The 19,525-nt window shown below is 44.9% G+C and overlaps 1 protein-coding gene across 1 annotated transcript in view; it reads left to right on the forward strand.

The window, feature by feature from the left end:
• LOC119513884 (multidrug and toxin extrusion protein 2-like) overlaps nucleotides 1-15,181 on the forward strand; it is a 68,062-nt gene extending 52,881 nt beyond the window's left edge. Inside the window, 5 exon segments of the mRNA XM_037809331.1 lie at nucleotides 302-371; nucleotides 1,384-1,516; nucleotides 13,456-13,550; nucleotides 14,521-14,575; nucleotides 14,943-15,181. Of these exon segments, the coding sequence (XP_037665259.1) occupies nucleotides 302-371; nucleotides 1,384-1,516; nucleotides 13,456-13,550; nucleotides 14,521-14,575; nucleotides 14,943-15,181 (592 nt within the window).
• Nucleotides 15,182-19,525: the final 4,344 nt, after the last annotated feature.

Consider the following 19,525-nt stretch of genomic DNA (forward strand, 5'->3'; position numbering starts at 1 on the left):
GAAGAAAAGACCTATATGAAAAAATTGGCTCCTCCTTTTTCTTCCCAACCCACACATTTATGTCCCCTGCACAGAACTTTTAAGACGTGTCCTCTACGGTGTCCGCCGAGCCTATTTTTCCCTTTTACCTAAATTCTAATTTAGTAAAATTTAAACTAATGAGGTTGTATTGTGTACTCTGTCAAAAAGAAATGAACTATTTTGATTGAATTGACTGACTATGTTTGCTAGATCAGTAAGTGATTAGAGTCCCAGGTAAACACGACTTTAGTTTATTGTCTACTTTCTTTTCCTGCCACAGAGATATCGTTTCCCTTGTGAGCCGCGTGATGCCTCTGTTTGCACCCTTCCATCTGTTTGATGCCATCGCAGTGAGTATTTGGAGTGATTTGACTGTCCAGTAGAAAAATGTAAAGCACAATTGGTGTTTCTGGGTTTTTAATTAAATGCATGTGCTTTCATTTTTTGTAAAGAGAGAGCTCTTGCTTTAAGCACTCTGAGCCATTTGAGGGGCAGATGGATTACTTAAGATCGAAGCATACCCAATTGGAAGAGTTATCTAGCCTCTTCTAAGATGTTTTCCCATCTTCTCCAAGCTTCTGAATAAACTTGATTAAGAAATTTTGGATCCTAGCCAAGAGTGCCTGATGTCCTAGCCAAGAAGTTAAGTGATCTTGGCTTGAATTCCCCAAGGCAGGCCGTGCCGCCCTTGATTTCATTCTGGCCCCTAGAAAGTACCTCTCTAGGCTGATCTTCTGGGGCTTTCCAGGTATTTGAAGACCTCTGCCCTAGAATCAGGTCTTGAAGCTTATTCCCAGTTTTGGCAATTATTCCTCATGACATGATTCCTAGGCTCGTTTGCCATCTTGCATTTTCCCAGTGGAATTTCTTCTACTTAGTCCTTGTCACCATAAAGATGCAGGACCCAAGAGTAAACACCAGCTGTGGCAAGAGTACTGTGGAAGACGGCAAAGCGGTTGTCGCCCTCCTGACGCTGGGTGCTCCTGAACCCCACGATTGCATTCACATTTTCAGCCATGATACCTGACAGTTCCTGATGAGATTTAGAGGAAAACCTCTAAATCTTTTTGTAACATATGCTGTTACCACAATATTTTTCAACAGTCAGGATAGTCAGAGATTTAAATCACATTGCCTGATGGGTTTCTGATAAAAGCTGCTATAGTTTTTTTTTCAGTGGTTGTTAACGTAACTTTAGAAGCAAAACGTTTTCCTTCGTCTCTTACCTCATGTGCCGTGCCTGTTTTGCAGTACAGCTCTGCTGCCCACATCCGAGAGTGTGACGTGTTAGCACAGTTACCTGAACGTGGCGTGACGGTGGGTAAAGGACTGCAGTGTTACCTGTGATCTTCCTCTCCTCAGGGCACCTGCGGCGGAGTCCTGAGGGGAGCGGGCAAGCAGAAGGCCGGTGCCATCTTGAATGCCATCGGCTATTATGTGATTGGTTTCCCCATTGGAGTCTCTCTGATGTTCGCTGCTAAACTTGGGATAGTAGGTATGTGCTTGTCCCTCACCAGCTCACCCCGAATCAGATCGGCTGCTGGAGATGCAAAGCAGCTAAATGGCAGGTTGTCCCTGTGGGATAGGAATGAGCATATGCGAGAATTTGGGTCCTTGCCTCTTTAGAGTCTGTTTTGTCATCTAGTTTGAGAGATGTTTTCAGATCTTCTCCAAACTTCTGAATAAACTTGATTAAGACATTTTGGGTCTTCCCTCTTAAAATTCCATAGCTCTTCGCCCTCACCATCCAAATCTGGGTTCTCTCTCCTTAGGACACACCAGAGAAAGAAGAAAAAAATACATTAAAATCGTTTTATTGCACCCTTCTTCATAATAGCTAAATGGAAACCAACTAAATGCATAGTATAGGCACAGTAGTTTTTAAAAATTAAGAAACTGTACCTCCATCCAATAGAATAATATATAGCCTTTGAAATATTTTTAAAATTTTTTTAATGAAATTTAATGTAACTCATGGTTTCTATAGAGGAAAACTGATTCTCTTCACAAGGGCCCAGTGTCTACTCTGTACATTCACTGGAGTTACAGGATTGAACAAAATAGTCGTGCTTCTGCCCTCGGGGGAGAGCAGGAGTAATGGCTGTGCGGTGTTGAGCGGCGGTTGGTGGAGCGCTGCCGAGGGGAGGGACAGAGCGTGGGTGTGCCTGTGACGGCCTCTGGGGACCGTCTCGGCCGGGCCAGGGCGGGAAGGCGTCAGCTCGGGCCTGCAGGGGCAGGACTCCCGCCGAGGCAGCAGCGTTTGCGACGGCCCGTGGGATTGATCCCAGAGGGGTTGGAGCCTAGAGAGTGAGAAAGAGACCAGGTGGGGGCCGGCGAGGCAGGTGAGGGCCAGAGCAGACAGGTGGAGGCCAGAGCAGGCAGGTGAGAGCCAGAGCAGTCAGGTGGAGGCCAGAGCAGACAGGTGGGGGCCGGAGCAGGCAGGTGAGAGCCAGAGCAGTCAGGTGGAGGCCAGAGCAGACAGGTGGGGGCCGGAGCAGTCAGGTGAGGGCCGGAGCAGGCAGGTGAGAGCCGGAGCAGACAGGTGGGGGCCGGAGCAGTCAGGTGGGGGCCGGAGCAGGCAGGTGAGAGCCGGAGCAGACAGGTGGGGGCCAGAGCAGGCAGGTGGGGGCCGGAGCAGGCAGGTGAGAGCCGGAGCAGACAGGTGGGGGCCGGAGCAGGCAGGTGGGGGCCGGAGCAGACAGGTGGGGGCCGGAGCAGGCAGGTGAGGGCCGGAGCAGGCAGGTGGGGGCCGGAGCAGGCAGGTGGGGGCCGGAGCAGATAGGTGGGGGCCGGAGCAGTCAGGTGGGGGCCGGAGCAGGCAGGTGGGGGCCGGAGCAGGCAGGTGGGGGCCGGAGCAGTCAGGTGGGGGCCGGAGCAGACAGGTGGGGGCCGGAGCAGGCAGGTGAGGGCCGGAGCAGACAGGTGGGGGCCGGAGCAGTCAGGTGGGGGCCGGAGCAGGCAGGTGGGGGCCGGAGCAGTCAGGTGAGGGCCGGAGCAGGCAGGTGAGAGCCGGAGCAGACAGGTGGGGGCCGGAGCAGTCAGGTGGGGGCCGGAGCAGTCAGGTGAGGGCCGAAGCAGGCAGGTAGGGGCCGGAGCAGATAGGTGGGGGCCGGAGCAGTCAGGTGAGGGCTGGAGCAGGCAGGTGGGGGCTGGAGCAGGCACCCTGGAGTCCATGCTAGGAATTTAGGCTTCATCCTGAAGTAGGTGGGACTCACTGAAGAGTTTTAGGCAAGGGACTGACATGATCAAATTTAGCAGGTGTTTTACTGAGAAATTCACAGTAATTGTCTCTGGTTGGTAAACTATGGATTTCTACAATAAATATATATATATTATATATATTTATAATATAAATTTTTATCATATATATATATATATATTATAACCAGCCAGAAAAAAAATTTAATTCTGGTTCCTCACACTGTAAAAATAGTCCTTTGCACTCTTTGTGTCAGGGGCTTTCTGAGCCCACCTCCTTTCCTGGACTTTTGAACTGTTGCTTTTTCTGCTGTCATAAAAAGTGGACTCCTTTCCTGGCACTTTTAGGTTGTTGGGTAGGTCAGTAAGTTGCCTTCTGGAAGGTTAAGTAGAACTAGAAGCTTTTTACCTATCATTTCTCTTTGATTCGTTCAGATTTAGTTTCATTTATTCTCCCGAGATTCTTCAGTATGCTTATTATTCTAGAGTTAAATATTTATTTATTTTTTTTTCTTTTGAGGTAAAATTTACATGAAATAAAAACAAATTTTAAGTGTACATTCACCAAGTTTTGACGAATGTAAACACCTTTGTAATCCAAACCCCTATCAAGATGTAAAACCGTACAACACCCCAGAAAGTTCCATTATGTCTTTCCCCTGAAAATCTCCTCCCCATTCACCCAGAGGCAACCCTTGTGCCAAATTTTTTTCCACCAAAGGCAAGTTTTTCCTGTTCTGTAACTTCATATTAATGGAAACCTGTAGTATACACTCTTCTGAATAAAGCTTCTTTTGACCAGCACGATGTTTTTGAGATTCATCCATGTTGGTGCATGTACCAGTAGTTTGTTCCTTTCTAATGCTGGGTAGGGTTGCATGGGATGAATAGAACTTAGTTTGCCCGTTCTCCTTTTGATTGGAGCCCTGGGCTGTCTCCAAGTTAGGGGTACCGTGAATAAAGCTCGTAATACAAGTCTTAGGAGGAAACATGTCTTCATTTTCTCTTGGGTATATATTTATAAGTTTGATTGCTGAGTAGAATTACATGTGTACGTTTAGTTTTATAGGAGACTGCTAGACATTTTTTCCAAAATGGTTTCACCAAACCACTCTCACCACCAGGATGTGAGGCTTCCAGTGGCTCCGCGGCTTTGTCATTGGCGTGGTTGTTCTTTCTAATTCTACCGCTTCTGGTGGGTGTGTTGCACCAGCTCATTGTGGTGTTGACTTTCATTTCCCTGGTGGCCGACTTGATTACTTTTTCATTTGCTTATTGGTCATTTGTGTGTCTTCTTTGTGAGGCATTTTTGTAAAGTGTCTGTTCAAATTTTTTGCCCATTTTCCATTGGGATATTCGTCTTTACTATTGAGTTGTAGGAGTTCTTTGTATCCAGTTCTCTGGATATCAGTTCTATATCGCATATATGTTTTGCAAATATTTTCTTTGTCTGTGGCTTGCCTGTTCATTTTCTTAATGGATTCTTTTTACGAGCAGAAGTTTTTAATATGATGAAGTCTAATTTATCCGTTTTTTTCATTTGTGGTTATTGTTTTCTATGTCCTAAAAAAAACCTTTGCTTTCTTCCAATTCATGGGAATATTCTCCTGTTTTCCCTTAGGGTTCACGTTTAGGTCTGTGCTCTATCTCCAGTTAATTTTTATTAATGGGCGAGGGAAGGAATCAAGCCTCCTTTTTCCCCGTTAGAATATCCAGTTACTTCAGCACCAGTTGTTGAAAGACTTTCCTCCACCATTGGATTGTTTTGGCACGTTTGTCAAAAATCAAATGGCCTTACAAGTACGGATCTGTTTCTGGGCTTTCTGTTCTCTTCCGCGGATCCATCCCACACCGGCACCACTGTCTGGATGACTATAGCTTTAGTTAGACTTAAAGTCAGGTAGTTGAGTTCTCCCACTTTGTACGGCTTGTTCATGATTGCTTTGGATATTAGAGGTCTTTTGTATTTCCATTTAAATGTTGTAGTCCGTTTTTCAATTTCCACAACAAACCCTGCTAGGATTATGATTGGGCTTGCAGTGAATCTACAGGTCTATTTGGGGAGAATTGACATCTTCACAATGTTGAGTCTTAGAGTCTATGAACATCCTGCCGTAGGGTTTTTTTTTCCCCCCAAAATGGTTTTATTCACACACAGTACAATCCATCCAAAGTGTACAATCAGTGGCTCTCAGTGTAATCAGAGTTGTGCTTTGATTGCCAGAATCAATTTTAGAAGACTTTCATAGCTCCAAAATGAACAACCCCATGGCCCTTATATCCCCCTATTACTGACGCTTAGCTTCGGTGTGGTACTTTTGTTAGAACTGATGTAAAAACATTAAGATATTACTGTTAACTCTAGTCCACAGTCTGCATTAGGTGCATTTTTCCCCATGTACCACCCTATTGTTAACACCTTGTAGTTGTGGCAGAGATTTGTTCTGGTTCACGGAAGAACGTTCTTTATTTGTACTATTAACCACCTTCGTCATCCGCAGTGGGGGTTCACTATGCTGTACAGTCCCTTGTTTCATCCTCTAGCTTTCCTTCTAGTGACGTACACAACAATAAACTTCTTTCAAACACAATCACACATGATTCAGTGCTGTAATTTACACACTCGATAATGTGCTACCATCACCTCTACCCATTTCCAGACATTTACAATTAAACTTACTTAAAAATTCTGCACAAATTAAGCAGCAGTTCCCCATTCTCTATCCTCATTCTATCGTCTGGTAATCTGTATTCTAGATATGAACTCCATGAGTTTGCTCATTGTATTCAGTTCATAGTGAGATCAGACAATATTGGTCCTTTTGTGTCCAGGTTCATCCATTCTGTCACGTGTTTCAGGACTTCATTCCTTTTTATAGGTGAATAATATTCCATTGTTTGTAGATACCTCATTTTTTAATCTATACATCTGTTGATGGACACTTGGGTTGTTTCCATCTTTTGGCAATTGTGAATAATACCACTGTGAACATCGGTGTACGAATGTCTGTCCGCGTTCCTTTCGGTTCCTCTGGGTACATGCCTAGTAACAGGATTGACGGATCATATGGCAATTCTATACTTAGCTTCCTGAGGAGCTGTCAAACTGCCTTCCAAGGTGGCTGCACCATTTTACATTCCCACCAGCAGCGAATAAGTTTCCTGTTTCTCCACATCCTTTCCAGCATGTGTAGTTTTCTGTTTTTTTATAATGGCCATTCTAGTAGGTGTGAGATGATACTTTATTGTGATTTCGATTTACTTTTCCCTAATAGCTTGTCAAGTTGAGCATGTTTTCATATGCTTTTTAGCCATCTGTATTTCCTCTTTGGAAAAATGTCTATTCATCTCTTTTACCCATTTTTGTTTTTGGATTGTTATTGTTGAGTTGTAGGATTTCTTTGTATATCCTGGATATTAAATCCTTATCAGATATGTGGTTTCCAAATACCTTCTCCCATTGAGTAGCTGCCTTTTCACTTTCCTGACAAAGTCATTTGAAGCACAGAAATATGCAATTTTGAGGTCCCATTTATCGATTTTTTCTTTCATTGCTTGTGCTTTGGGTGTAAGATCCCACTGTAGGATTTTAACAACTTTTCTATATTTTCTCCCAGTACCTTTATTTTTAATTTAAATAAATTACATAATAGCTAAAATTTATGGGATGCAAATGCATATTCATAAAGAACTTTTGTCAAAAACATGCGAAGCCCTTTATGCATATTCTCTCACTTAAATTTATGACAACTACATACGATGTGATCCCCCATGAGCTCCGCTCTACACGTGAAGAACCAAAAACCTGAAACAGTTGAGTGATTTGTTCAGACTCCCACAGGACTGGGAGCCACAGCGTTTGGCCCTGGAGCCGCTCTGTGACTCCTGTGCGGGGTGCTGCTCCCCACTGGGTTTCAGAAGGCCCCGGTCACCCCGCAGCGCGAGTTGAGCAGCTCTTGTCTGTCGGGCCCTGAACTCATATTAGGAGAAACAAGCAGGGCCCGTCTTCCATGAGCTCAGCTCTGTTCTCAGAGCTTTCCTTCCTCTCGGCCGCTCTCTGGCTCTAGTACTTTCTGCCCTTGAAATACGGGCCTTCTCCAAGTGTCCGAGGGTGCTCTTTTTGCGTTTCTCCCCCTGCCTGTCCCCCTTGAGCCTCCCTGGGTTCCACCTGTCCGTGCCGATGGCTCCCTGTGGGGCGGAACCAGGGGACATCCTGCCAGGGGACACCCGCGCCCCCTTCGGAGCCCCTCTTCTCTGTCCAGTCCCTCTGCCCCTCAGCTGCCCAGTCTCCTGGCTCTGTCCCTCTGTTGGTGGGAGGTCATCGAGGGGGAGTTGGGGGTCTGCCCTGGCTGGGGCATCCTCCCGCCTCTCGCTGTGACCTCCATTCCCACAGAGGGCATGCAGGGGGTGAGGCAGCACCCCTTCTCCACAGCCACCTTGTTTCTCCCTCGGGAAATCCTCCCTCCCAGGCCTCGGCCCCGCGGCCCCACCCGAGCCGTCCTGCAGGACTGAGAGCCACCTGCCGGGCCCCACCCCGGGCCACCTCCGTCCCCACGACATGCTCAGCTGTGATGTCCACACGTCTGGTGGGCATTGTTGGAAATGCTAGCTCCTGCTCAGATGATCCTGTTAAGTTGATCCCTAGACATTTGATCCTTTCGTTGCCATCGCTGTGGTGTTTGTGGGTGTTTGTGGGGATCCTTGTATTCCCACAACTTTGGGGAAGACAGGAAACATGCCTGAGCTCACAACCCCAATGTTTCTCTACTAAATATCAGGCTGGATTTGGGGCTGAAACACACATACACATGGATAACTGGGTGTGTTTTCTTCCTTTCTATTTTAAAACTATGTTAGGACATATCTGTGGAAACCTTCTAACAAGAATAGTTGAGCATTTTGTGAAATACCTTTTTATGTCTGCGAAGACGATCCTACAATTTTTCTCCTTTAGCTCTACCAAGATGATAAATCCTATCCATCTGATGTCCTCATTGAGCCATCCTGCTCGTTATGATGCGTTATTCCTTTAATGAGCAAAAATGCTCGTTATGATGCGTTATTCCTTTAATGAGCAAAAATGATTCCTTTTGTTAATACTTTAGTTAAAAATTTTAAAATAATATTCCTAAGTAAGATTGGTGTGCCATTTTATTTTTTGTATAATCTTTGTTAGGTTTTGATATTAACGATATTATTGTTATACTCAGTTTATAAACAAAATCACAAGTTTTCCCTTTTTCTGTGCCCTGGAACAATTGATAATTGCAAAGGTATCATCTGATCTGTAAAGGTTTAGTGGAATTCTTCTGTGAAACCATTTGGACCTGGGGTTTGGGGGAGTTTATCCTTCTTAAAGCTTTCTCAATGTCTTCTCAAAAACTTAGTCTGTTTAGACTTTCTATCTCTTCTTGGGTCAATGTTGGTAAATTATATTTTCCTGGGAAATTATTGTGCAAAATAATGTATTATGTTCTTTGCAAATAAGTTGCTCTATTTGGGTTCTGCAAATAAATCCACATCTGCATTTCCAGAGATTTCTTGCAAGACCAAAGAAGTTTATTTTCTTTAGGAAAAAAGTAGCCTAATTAGAGAATTGAATGAATGCTGCCGTGTGTATTCAGGTAGCCCTTTTTGCTCTGTGTCCCAGCAGTGAGTTTTTACCCTGTAAAAGTACTATGGTGCCATCCCCATTTCTCCATGTAGTTTAATCTTCAAGCTGTCATCAGAGCTTTCTCGTGCCCACACCAAAGGCAGTTTCTTATCTTTTCCTTTTGAAAATGTTACCATCTGGTGGAAATGAGTAACTGTCTTCGCCGTCATCTCTGTCTGTAAGGGCCAGAACAGGTGGGAGACTAGGAGTGATTTGATTAATCTCCAGTTGAAATCCCGGTCTCTATTTGGGACACAGAACTGCCAAATATTTACTAGCCTCATCTCTGCCAAGGGTAGTGCTGGACACAGGAAATACCTTTCACCATACAAAGAGAGCCCCTTCCCTTCGGGAGCTGGCGGGGTTTTACATTTCAGCTTTATTTAAAACAAAACAAAAACAAGCTGTTCTAGTTTGCTGATGCTGCTGGAATGCAAAACACCAGAGATGGATCGGCTTTTATAAAAGGGGGTTTATTTGGTTACACAGTTACAGTCTTAAGGCCTTAAAGTGTCCAAGGTAACACATCAGCAATCGGGTACCGTCACTGGGGGATGGCCAATGGTGTCCAGGAAAACCTCTGTTAGCTGGGAAGGCACGTGGCTGGCATCTGCTCCAAAGTTCTGGTTTCAAAATGGCTTTCTCCCAGGATGTTCCTCTCTAGGCTGCAGTTCCTCAAAAATGTCACTCTTAGTTGCTCTTGGGGCATTTGTCCTCTCAGCTTCTCTGGAGCAAGAGTCTGCTTTCAACGGCCGTCTTCAAACTGTCTCTCATCTGCAGCTCCTGTGCTTTCTTCAAAGTGTCCCTCTTGGCTGTAGCTCCTCTTCAAAATGTCACTCACAGCTGCACTGAGTTCCCTCTGCCCGTCAGCTCATTTATATGGCTCCACTGATCAAGGCCCACCCTGAATGGGTGGGGCCACGCCTCCATGGAAATATCTCATCAGTTGTCACCTACAGTTGGGTGGGGCACATCTCCATGCAAACAACCTAATCCAAACATTCCAACTTAATCCCCACTAATGTGTCTGCCCCACAAGATTGCATCAAAGAATATGGCTTTTTCTGAATGGTTTAATACATTCAAACCAGCACACAAGCACAAAAGCAAACTGCTTCCATATTAGACAAGAAGCTCCTTAAGAATAAGTTACACATCAAATTTCCCTCTTTGTCCACTAAAAGCTTTTTGCTCTTGTATATACAGGTGCTCACGCTTTTTAAATCACATTTTTTTGGTTATTATATCTCTTTACCCTCTTTAAAAACTATTTCTTATTGTATTGTAAAATACACATACATAACATTGAATCATTTTTAAGTTTAAAATCCAGTGACATTAAGCACATACACGATGTTGTCTAACCATCCCCACTGTCTCTCTCCGGAACGTTTTCATCGTCGCACACAGAAACTGTCCCCCTGAGCGGTGATTCCTCGTTCCGCCCCTCCCCCAGTCCCTGGCGACCACCTCCACTTTCTGTTGGTGTATTTGCCTGTTCCTGACACCACATACCAACCGAGTCGTACAGCATTTGTCCTTTTATGTCTGGTTTTCCTTTTGTTTCAGCCTGAAGGGCTCCTTTTAGCATTTCTCACGGGGCACATCTGCAGGCAATGAACTCCTTTAGCTTTTGTTTACCTGTAAATACCTTAATTTCTCCCTCATGCTGGAAGGATATAGAATTCTTGGTTGATGGTTTATTTTTCTTTTTTTCTTTCACGACATTTATTTAATTTATTGAAATATTTCATCTCCTGCCTTCTGGCCTCCATGGCTTTGGGGAGGAATCAGCTGTTAGTCTTATGAGGGATGCCTCATATGTGACCAGCTGTTTCACTGATTTTAAAGTGGTTGTCTTGTCTTTGGGTGACAACAGTTTGTGTGTCTTGGCGAGTATTTCCTGCTTGAAGTTTGTTGAGCTTTCTAGTTGTGTCTATGCACGTCTTTCATCAGATTTGGGCGGTTTTCTGCTATACATTTTTTGAATTCCTTTTGGCCCTTTCCTTCTCTTTTCTTTCTGGGCTCCTGTAACGCATATGTTGGAGTGCGTGGTGATGTTCCACAGGTCCCTCGTGCTCTGTTTACATCTCTTAATTCTATTTTTTCTTTCTGTTCATCCGACTGGATAATTTCAGTCGTCTTTTCCTCAAGGTCATGGATCCTTCATTTGTCTGCTCAAATCTGGTGTCGGAGCTCTCCAGTTAGTTTTTCATTTCAGTTATTGTACTTTGCAGCTCCAGAATTTGTTTGGCTTCTCCTGTAATTTCTGTCTTTTTATTGATAATCTCATTTTGTTCAGACGTCGTTTTTCTAATTTCCTTTAGTTCCTTGTCCGTGGTTTCCTTTGGCTCATTAAACATATTTAAGATAGTTGATTTAACATCTTTGACTAATAATTTCAGTGTGTTTCTTCAGGGACGATTTCTGTCAGATTCTTTTTTCCCTGTGAATGGGCTGTACTTCCCTGCTTCTTTGTATGTTTTGTAATTGTTTGTGGAGAACTCTGCATTTTGAGTATTATATTGTGGTAACTCTGGAGATAAAATTCTCTCATGCCTCAGGGATCACTGAAATCTGCTTGTTGAGTGCCAGAGCTGTCCATTTGTGACTTTTCCAAACTATTTTTGCTCCCAAATGGGGGAAGGAGGGAAAAAAGCACCATCTCTTTAAATGTCCACCTCCTGCCACACCAGCCTGTGGGGCTGACACTCTTAGCATTCACTGTGTGCCCCCAGAGCTCTAAGGCAGCGATCAGCAGCCCAAACACACAACCCTGACTTTTGGAAGACAGGGCCCTTTTTACCCACCTGGCATCAGAAGCCACATAAGGAACACGGGCTGCGGTCCCCACGGCTGCCTGCCAAGAGGTTGTGTATTGGGGTGTGATGGCCCCTGGGCACAGCTCACTGAGGTTTACTAGCCTCTTTGTCCAGCTCTTCCCTGGTGGATGCAGAGCTCCCTAATGTTCCTGCCAGTTCAAAAGAGGTTTCTGTAGAGACAATTCCTGGAGCCTCCTAGTCCACCATCTTCCCATAATTCTCTAAATAACATTTTTTAAATTATTAAAGCAATACATTAAAATCATGGAAAATTTGGGAGCATTTGGGAAAATATGAAGAAAATTTAAATCACCTTAAATTTCACTCCTCAGATATAAAAATTGTCAACATTCCCATGTATTTTCTTTCAGTACTTTTTCTGTTATTCACAAATTTTGGGTTATACTGAATGTATAGTTTTCTCTGTATAATTGTAAAGGACATGATTTTATTAACTATATAATATTTCCTTGTATTATTTATTTAATCCTTCCCAAATATTGGACATTAAGTTGCTTCTCTCTATAAATAACATTATGTTGAACATCCCATGTATATGAATTATGAACAACATTTCTGAATCTTTCCTTAGGGTAGATTTCTAGGAATGCAGTTACTCAGTCAAAGGGTTTAAATCCTCAGTCAATCTCCTCCTGAACTGGAGAGGATATTCCAGTGTCAGGGCTATTGTCGGGAGTGCACGGGAGGGCAGCCTTGGAGTGTCTTTGCCAATGTGGAGACCCCGTTTATCTACAAATGCATTAGTCAACTATTTCAATTTATAGACTAGCCAGAGCAGCTTGCTTTGCAGTGAAATTGGCATTATGTAAACGGATATTTTTAACGTTTAGAAGTAATTTCTTCTCATAAGAAGGCAAGCGTTGTTTACATGTCCTTTTATGGAGCACTTTTGTATTCTGAATAATTTTTTCCGTACTGTGGGTAGAGTGCTTGTTTTCAAAGTGAGCTTTTTAAAACATCGGGTCTCACCTACCTAAATGTATGCACCAGTCGAAAACCCTTCAGTGGGTTCTTACTAGAGTTACAATAAAACTATAAGCTCCCCTGGCTGACAGGTCCCCTGCATGGCTGGACATTTGCCTGCTTCCCTGACCTCAGCCTCTGTACACGACCCTCGCTGGCTGTGCTCATCCGCATTGACCTTTCTTTCCCTCGTGCAAGCTGCTTTCCTTACCTGGGCCTTTCCCCAGTGGCTCACTCAGCCCAGAATGCCCTTTCCTGGATCTACAGCTGGCTCCTGACTGCCGGAGGGCACCCGGAGAGCCCTCCCAAGACTTTTGTTTAAAATGTCCTCTGCAGGCCACTGTTTCGCCACCCTGCCTGATGTCATCTGTGGCATTGACACGCTTTGAAATTATGGTGTTTTTTGTTTCCTTGTTGATTGACTGTCTCCCCCAACAAAGTGTAAACTGCCCTGCCTGTTCACATCTGCATCTCTAGCACTTAGAACCGTACCAGGCACACACGCAAAAAATCATCCCCTAAATACTTGTTAAATCAACTTATGTTAAAACAGCCCACAGTTTGGGGGGTTGTTTGTATTGTTGGTTGATTGATTGCTGGTGATAACACAATGGTCAAGTTGAGTCTAATCCTTGGTCCATAATTGCTAAAATTTTAGAGAAGTTAATTTAATTGAGATTTTAACTCTCTGGATAGTAGTCCGGGAAGAATTCTAATGGTAATGGGAACAGAACTGGAGAGAATCTAAAGTGTGACAGTCTTTATTTGACACCCCAGGTCTCTGGTCTGGACTGACGGCTTGTGTCTTCTTTCAAGCACTCTTCTTTTTGGTGTTCGTCTTGAAGACAAACTGGAATAGAGTTGCAGAGCAGGTACGAATCAGTGTGCCGTGTTAGAAACGAGGCTGTGTTAGATCCCGTGGCCTGGTAAGGAATCTTTTAGGGTGAATTCAATGTGAATCCTGATCCATCTAATAACGTGTGTGGGGTGAGGGGGACAGAGAAAATTTTCCCATCAATAGGGAGCTAATTTACTATTTACTAACCAGGGACTCAACCCTTAAAAAAAAATTAGCTTACAAAGGATTCGGATGTTTTAGTGTAATAGTCTTAGAAAAACTGTAGCTCGTTTCCTGTTTATACTGATTTGTTAGCTGTTTTTTAGTTTGGTTTAGTTTTTTGCCTGTGGTTTACTCAAAAGTGGTGTGTTAAGTGTCTGTGATCAACGGAGAGCAGTCTGGGGGCAGAACCACCATGCGTGGCCGGAGGATGAGGCTCGTGGCTGGCTTGGGGGTCGATGTGCTGCACCGGGAGCCCTTTGGTTGTGTCAACAAGGAGACAGGAGGGCGACTCTAGATGCCTGAACTGCCACCACCTATCATGACCATCTTGTAGGTTTCAGCTCCCTTTCAGTTTGCCTCACCGTGACCTCTTTTGTATCTTTCCTATCTTCAGTTGGTTTCCTAACAGGAGTAAAGTACAAAGGACATAAAGTTGGACCATAATCTCTCCATTAGATGATAACACCATTTTTGTTAGACTTTATTCCTTTTATTTGTGTTTACTAACTCTGAAGGGAACAAGTGCAAAGAAAATATTAGGCTTGCAACTGTAGCAATAGGTAACTTTTTATAGTCTTATTTAGAGCGCAGTGCTGGGGGAAACTCGTGGTCTTCTGGTGTGTTCTCTCGGCATATGGCATCGCCAGGATCAAGAAAGACTCTGCCAGATGTTGTAACCCTTTAGCAGTAGTTTCAGCAGTTGCTTTAAACTGAATCCTAATAAAAGAGTACTGGTTTAATTTGGCTTACTCTCCAGTTACTTATGTGACCTTTGCTTTTAGGCACAGGTTCGAGCTGGGCTAAAAGGGATTAAAGAGACCATACCGACCTCAACAGGTAAAGAAGACCCACCTCTAGTAAACATTATTTACTGGTATATTGTATTCAGTTTGGTTTATTTGGGGAATAAACTACAGAGGGCAGGAAGTTGGACTGTAAACTCTCTTTGGATGATGACACCATTTACAGACTAAAGCTTAACGTGGCCAGACTTGCTTGGTTAATGAGATCCTGCCCTCTTGAGCAGTAAGACGTGTCTGTCTCTGCCCAGTAATCGGTGAGATCAGCTCGGGGTTCTTCCATGGAGCGTTTACAGTGTAATCATGCACACACCAGTCAAGGGCATATTTGCATAACCGTGGGTGAAGTACCTTTACTTGATCCAGTACCAAGTGAACACCCACACGGTTCTCTCTGCAAACAGAGCTCCCTGTCCTAGAAGGAGAAACAGCTGACGGAGTGGTTTTGCCTGATGTCATCAGACCGGAGAGCCAGAGCACCCAGCTGATGGCCCCGGAGGAGGACGCCGCGTTCGCCGTGCCCGCCGTCGGGGACGTCCGGACGGTGGCCCGGCTGATTTTCTACCGCGGGATGGCCTTGGCCGCTGCCATCGCTGTCCTCGTCACAGGAATCCTAGTGAGAGTTTTTAATGACCGGGGCTAAAATAACAGAATTACCACCAACCTGCAAATTGGAAATGATAATCATATGCCACACGGAAGGCATGGAAGTGAGCTGGTCACATGGGCAGTGGTTTGCCCTGAACCGTGGGTTTTTCTTGGTTTTTCCACAAACTGCTGTGTCCTACTGGAGATCGAGAAAGGAGCTGTAACCTTAAGCCACCTATTGTCCCAATGTCAACTCTATCATGGTTCTTAAATGTGTACATTTGATTTCCCTTGGTGTGAGTGTTCTTCACCCTTTATCTTGAACATCCTCCTTCTTAAAGGAAAGCCGTTCATTGTTGTAGAAGATACTAATTGCTGACCTAGTTTTGTTTTTATTTCTCAGTTAATTTATTTAATCTGATATTAAGTGCCTACTGCACATCAGGTCCTATCTTAGGTATTATTACCTTATAACCTTTTCCAAAATAAATGCTCTAAAATGTAAAATGTATCCTGACAATATTTTGGTATAATATCAATCTTAAAAATAACTTTCAGTTTTGTTGTGTTTTAACAAATTTAGGGGCAGCATTCACATTAACTAGAAAATGAATCTATGTTCACTTCTGCTCAGCTCCAGGAATGCTGGTGACTATGGCTTCTCCCTCAACACCAGAGACTGTTAGAGCTTCTCTAGAGAGTCTGACCAGGCCAAGGAAAAAGTCCCAAAACTGCCGATGTCGGACGTTCCATAACAAGAAGCCCATTAGATTCCCCAGTGTGTTGCTCACTGTTCAAAGCCCCACCAAGGACTCAGGGCAATTTAGGATTATTGGGTATGTGCCCCAAAAAGTTAATTATATGAGGCAGCAACTAGCTAGAAATACTTTGCAGGGAATAAACTTATATCCTCAAAGAGGGAACAGAAACTATAGTAACCTTAATGCAAAACAGGGTGATATAGAGTAAAACCATCAGAGAAGATTTTAAAGTACTGTTGGAATCTAAAAATGTTATAAAAGAAAATTAAAAACTAAATAGAAGGGTTGAAAGATAAGGTGGAAGAAATTTCCCAGAAAGTACAACCAAATAGAGATAGGAGAGAGGAGTGAAAAGATAAAATTGCAGGACCAATTTAGAAGGTCCAAATTTTGAATAACAAGTGTTCAAGAAACTCTCTTGGAGAGAACAGAGAAAGTACAGGGGAAGAGATCATCAATGAGAAAACGTTAAAAAAAGAAAATCTCAGACTTGAATACTGGAAGGGTCCAGTACAATGGATGAAAAAAGACCTCCTCTAGGGCACACTGAATTTCAGAACATTAGGGACAAAGAAAGTATTCTACAAGCTTCCAGACTGGGAAATCCAGTCACACACAAAGCATTCAGAAGTAGGGCTCTGGAGTTTTCCATAACGCTAAAGGCTTAGAGGGAACGGTGCAACACTTTCAAAACTTTGAAGCAAAAGAATTTTTAACCTAGAATTCTAGACCCAAACTATCAATCAAATATCAGAGTGAAAAAACGGCATTTTCAGACCATTGAGTTTCAAAAAGTTTTCTCTCCCACACCTTTTGTTATGGAACTGCTGGAGAGTACACTCTACCAATATAGAGAACGGGGCAGTGACGAGGAAGACGTGGGATCCAAGGAAAAGAATGTCCAACCCAGGAGAGAGGTGAAGGAATCCCTAGATGATTGCAAAACCTGGATTTCAGGATGTACCAAGTCAGAGAACAGCCGGTCTGTGTTGGACAAGGGTTGGATGCTTTAGGTGAAATTGATTGAAAACCCCACGTGAGAGCGATTTATACCAGTGTGGCTCAAAATACGCTCTGCAGACTGGTGATAGCCCTAAGCTCTTCGTTATTGTCCACAGCGAGATGAGGAATTGCTCCAAAATGTTATCAAACTGCATCATTTAGTACATTCTTTACTTCAGTTGACATTTCTTTCATAGCAAGACTTTTAAGGAAAAAAAGCTACATGTCGATTTATATTCTGGGCAAGATCTTTATATTGTTGCAGACTATTATTTTGAGCAACACTGATTTAGACAACTAGTAAAAAGTTTGGTAATAAATTAGTGGAAGTATCTAGAAACTAAAGCAAAAATTTTAAAACAATTAGACAATTACTAACCTTGGGTAGAACACATTGTGCAGAAAAGAAATGCAATCCATGATTTTCTATGTGGTTTAATTGTGAATAACATTTGAAGTGGTGAAAGGAAAACAAAAGAAAAAGCTGTCAGCCTAGAAATCTATGCCCAGCAAAAATATCCTTCCAAAATAAAGATGAAATAAAGATCTTTATACAAAAGCAAAAGCTGAAAGAACTCGGTGAACCTGCATTATAAGAAATTCTAAAGGAAGGATTACCGGCTGAAACGACACCAGAAGGAAATTCGGATACACGAGAAGGAATGAAGAGTACTGTACATAGTAAATACGTGGAGAAATATAAAACACAAAGGTGGTATTTGTTTTCTTAATTTCTCTAAAAACACCAACGGCATCATGCAACAATTTTAACATTGGGTTATGGGGTTTATTACATGTCAATGTAAAATATAAGACGGCAGTAATACGAGGAGCAGGTGGAAAACGAAAGCATATTTTGCAGGTTTCTTACATTTTATATGAAGCGATACAGTATTAATTCTATCTAGACTGTGATAAGTTAAGGGTGCATATCATAATGCCATGAGCAACCACCAAAAAATAAAACAAAAATGGTACAGCTAAATTGCTATTAGACGAATCAAAACAGAACGGTAGATTCTGTTTTGATCCTCACGGTCACAGCCATCGTGGCAAAGCTCCTGCTGCTCGTCACGGTCAAGTCCCGCCGTGTTCCTGCTTCAGGGGCCCTGAGGGCTTGGCATCACCCTGGCTCCTCAGGAGAAATCTGGAACATTCTCCACCTGCCACTTCAGTTTCCATCCATAAGAAGCAGCTCAAGGGTCAGAGTGAACAAGATGACTGCAGCCCCTTGTGAGTGACCAGAAGTGCCAGTGCCCAGGACACGGGGTCCCTCTGTGAGCTCCAGGCTGCTGGGGGATAACCTTGGCCACCATGGGGGTGCCTCCCGCAGACTGGGAAGGGGTGCCAGGCTGCTGGGGAGCACAGCCCGGATCCTCCTGCTTCCTCAGCTGCACGCAGAGCCTCGAGGCCCCGGGGTCCCTGCATCCCCAACTCTGACCCGGAATGGGGGCATCCGAGCAGTGGGGTGGAGGTGATGGTGATGCCAGTGTTGCCAGGGTTCGCCGGGAGGATGTTCTGTCTTTCTTGCCTCTGTTTTGTCCCCACACAGTTTCTCTTGCTCTTTATGGTTTGAAACGAGCACGGGGAGAATCCCGAGGTTCTCTTGAGGGTTGGCCTGGCCCCACACAAGAGAGCACCCCAGGGCTTTGCACCCCTGAAGTGTAAGACGGCCTCAGGCTCATGTGTTGGCTCTCTGGCTTTGCTCTCCAGGTGCCAGGCCACGGTGGGTGTCCTCCACCCTGGGAGAGCCTGAGAACTCCATCTGGGGACCCCGTTCCCAATACCCAGACACCCTCGTGTACGCTTCTTTCTCTGTGCTTCTGTCCATAGCTCTGTGGCCAGCAGAGCAAGTAGTGGGAGTGGTCATATAAAGAATCCATTCATTTATTCACCCATCAAACACTACTGGACATGTTCATAGGCGCCCAGTGACCGCTGGTTGGGTTGGGGTTATCTGGCCTCGCCCTGGAGCAGCTCCTGGCCCTGTGCGGCCTGCGCCAGGCCCCATCTCCCTGCAGTTCTCTAAGGTGACTGGGTTCAGGACGGGCGGGCAGCATGTGGGCAGCAGGATGTGAGACCCCGGCCTCCCTCCCTCCCGTGAGCTGCCTCCCCTTTTAAGGGAAGACGCAAACGCCCCAGGGCTGCGTGCTCTGCGGCCTCGCCCGCCCTGGCCCCGCACCTGTCCTCAGCCAGGTAGGCGACCTGCACCTCGAGCCTGCCCTGAGGAGCGAGAGGGAGGGTTGGGGACCAGCAGGCCTCCGGTACAGGGCTCCTGAGGCTGAGCGCCCCAGCTGCAGAAAGAGTGCCACCTCCAGTTCAGGGGTCCCCGCCATTTGCAAGCAGGCTCTGTCCACCGCGCTGAGAGACAAGCAGCCTGCGCCCCGGAGGCCAGGCCCTTCCCGGGAGACGATTCTCCCAAAGGCCCCAGCCTTGGCGCTTGCATCGTCCCAGCCTCAGGGGTGCCCTCTGCACCCCTTTCCTCCCTCTCCCAAGCGGGGTGCCACTGCCTGCTGCAGCCCTTCCTCCAGGGCCTGGGCCCCCCTCCCTCCCCACTTCACATGTGGGGACACCGGGCCCCCAGCCAGTGTACTGTGTGCAGCCTGACCCTGAAAAAGCTAAGGACAGGACGCAGC

Source organism: Choloepus didactylus, chromosome 18, assembly GCF_015220235.1.
Source record: "Choloepus didactylus isolate mChoDid1 chromosome 18, mChoDid1.pri, whole genome shotgun sequence".
Classification (NCBI taxonomy): domain Eukaryota; kingdom Metazoa; phylum Chordata; class Mammalia; order Pilosa; family Megalonychidae; genus Choloepus; species Choloepus didactylus.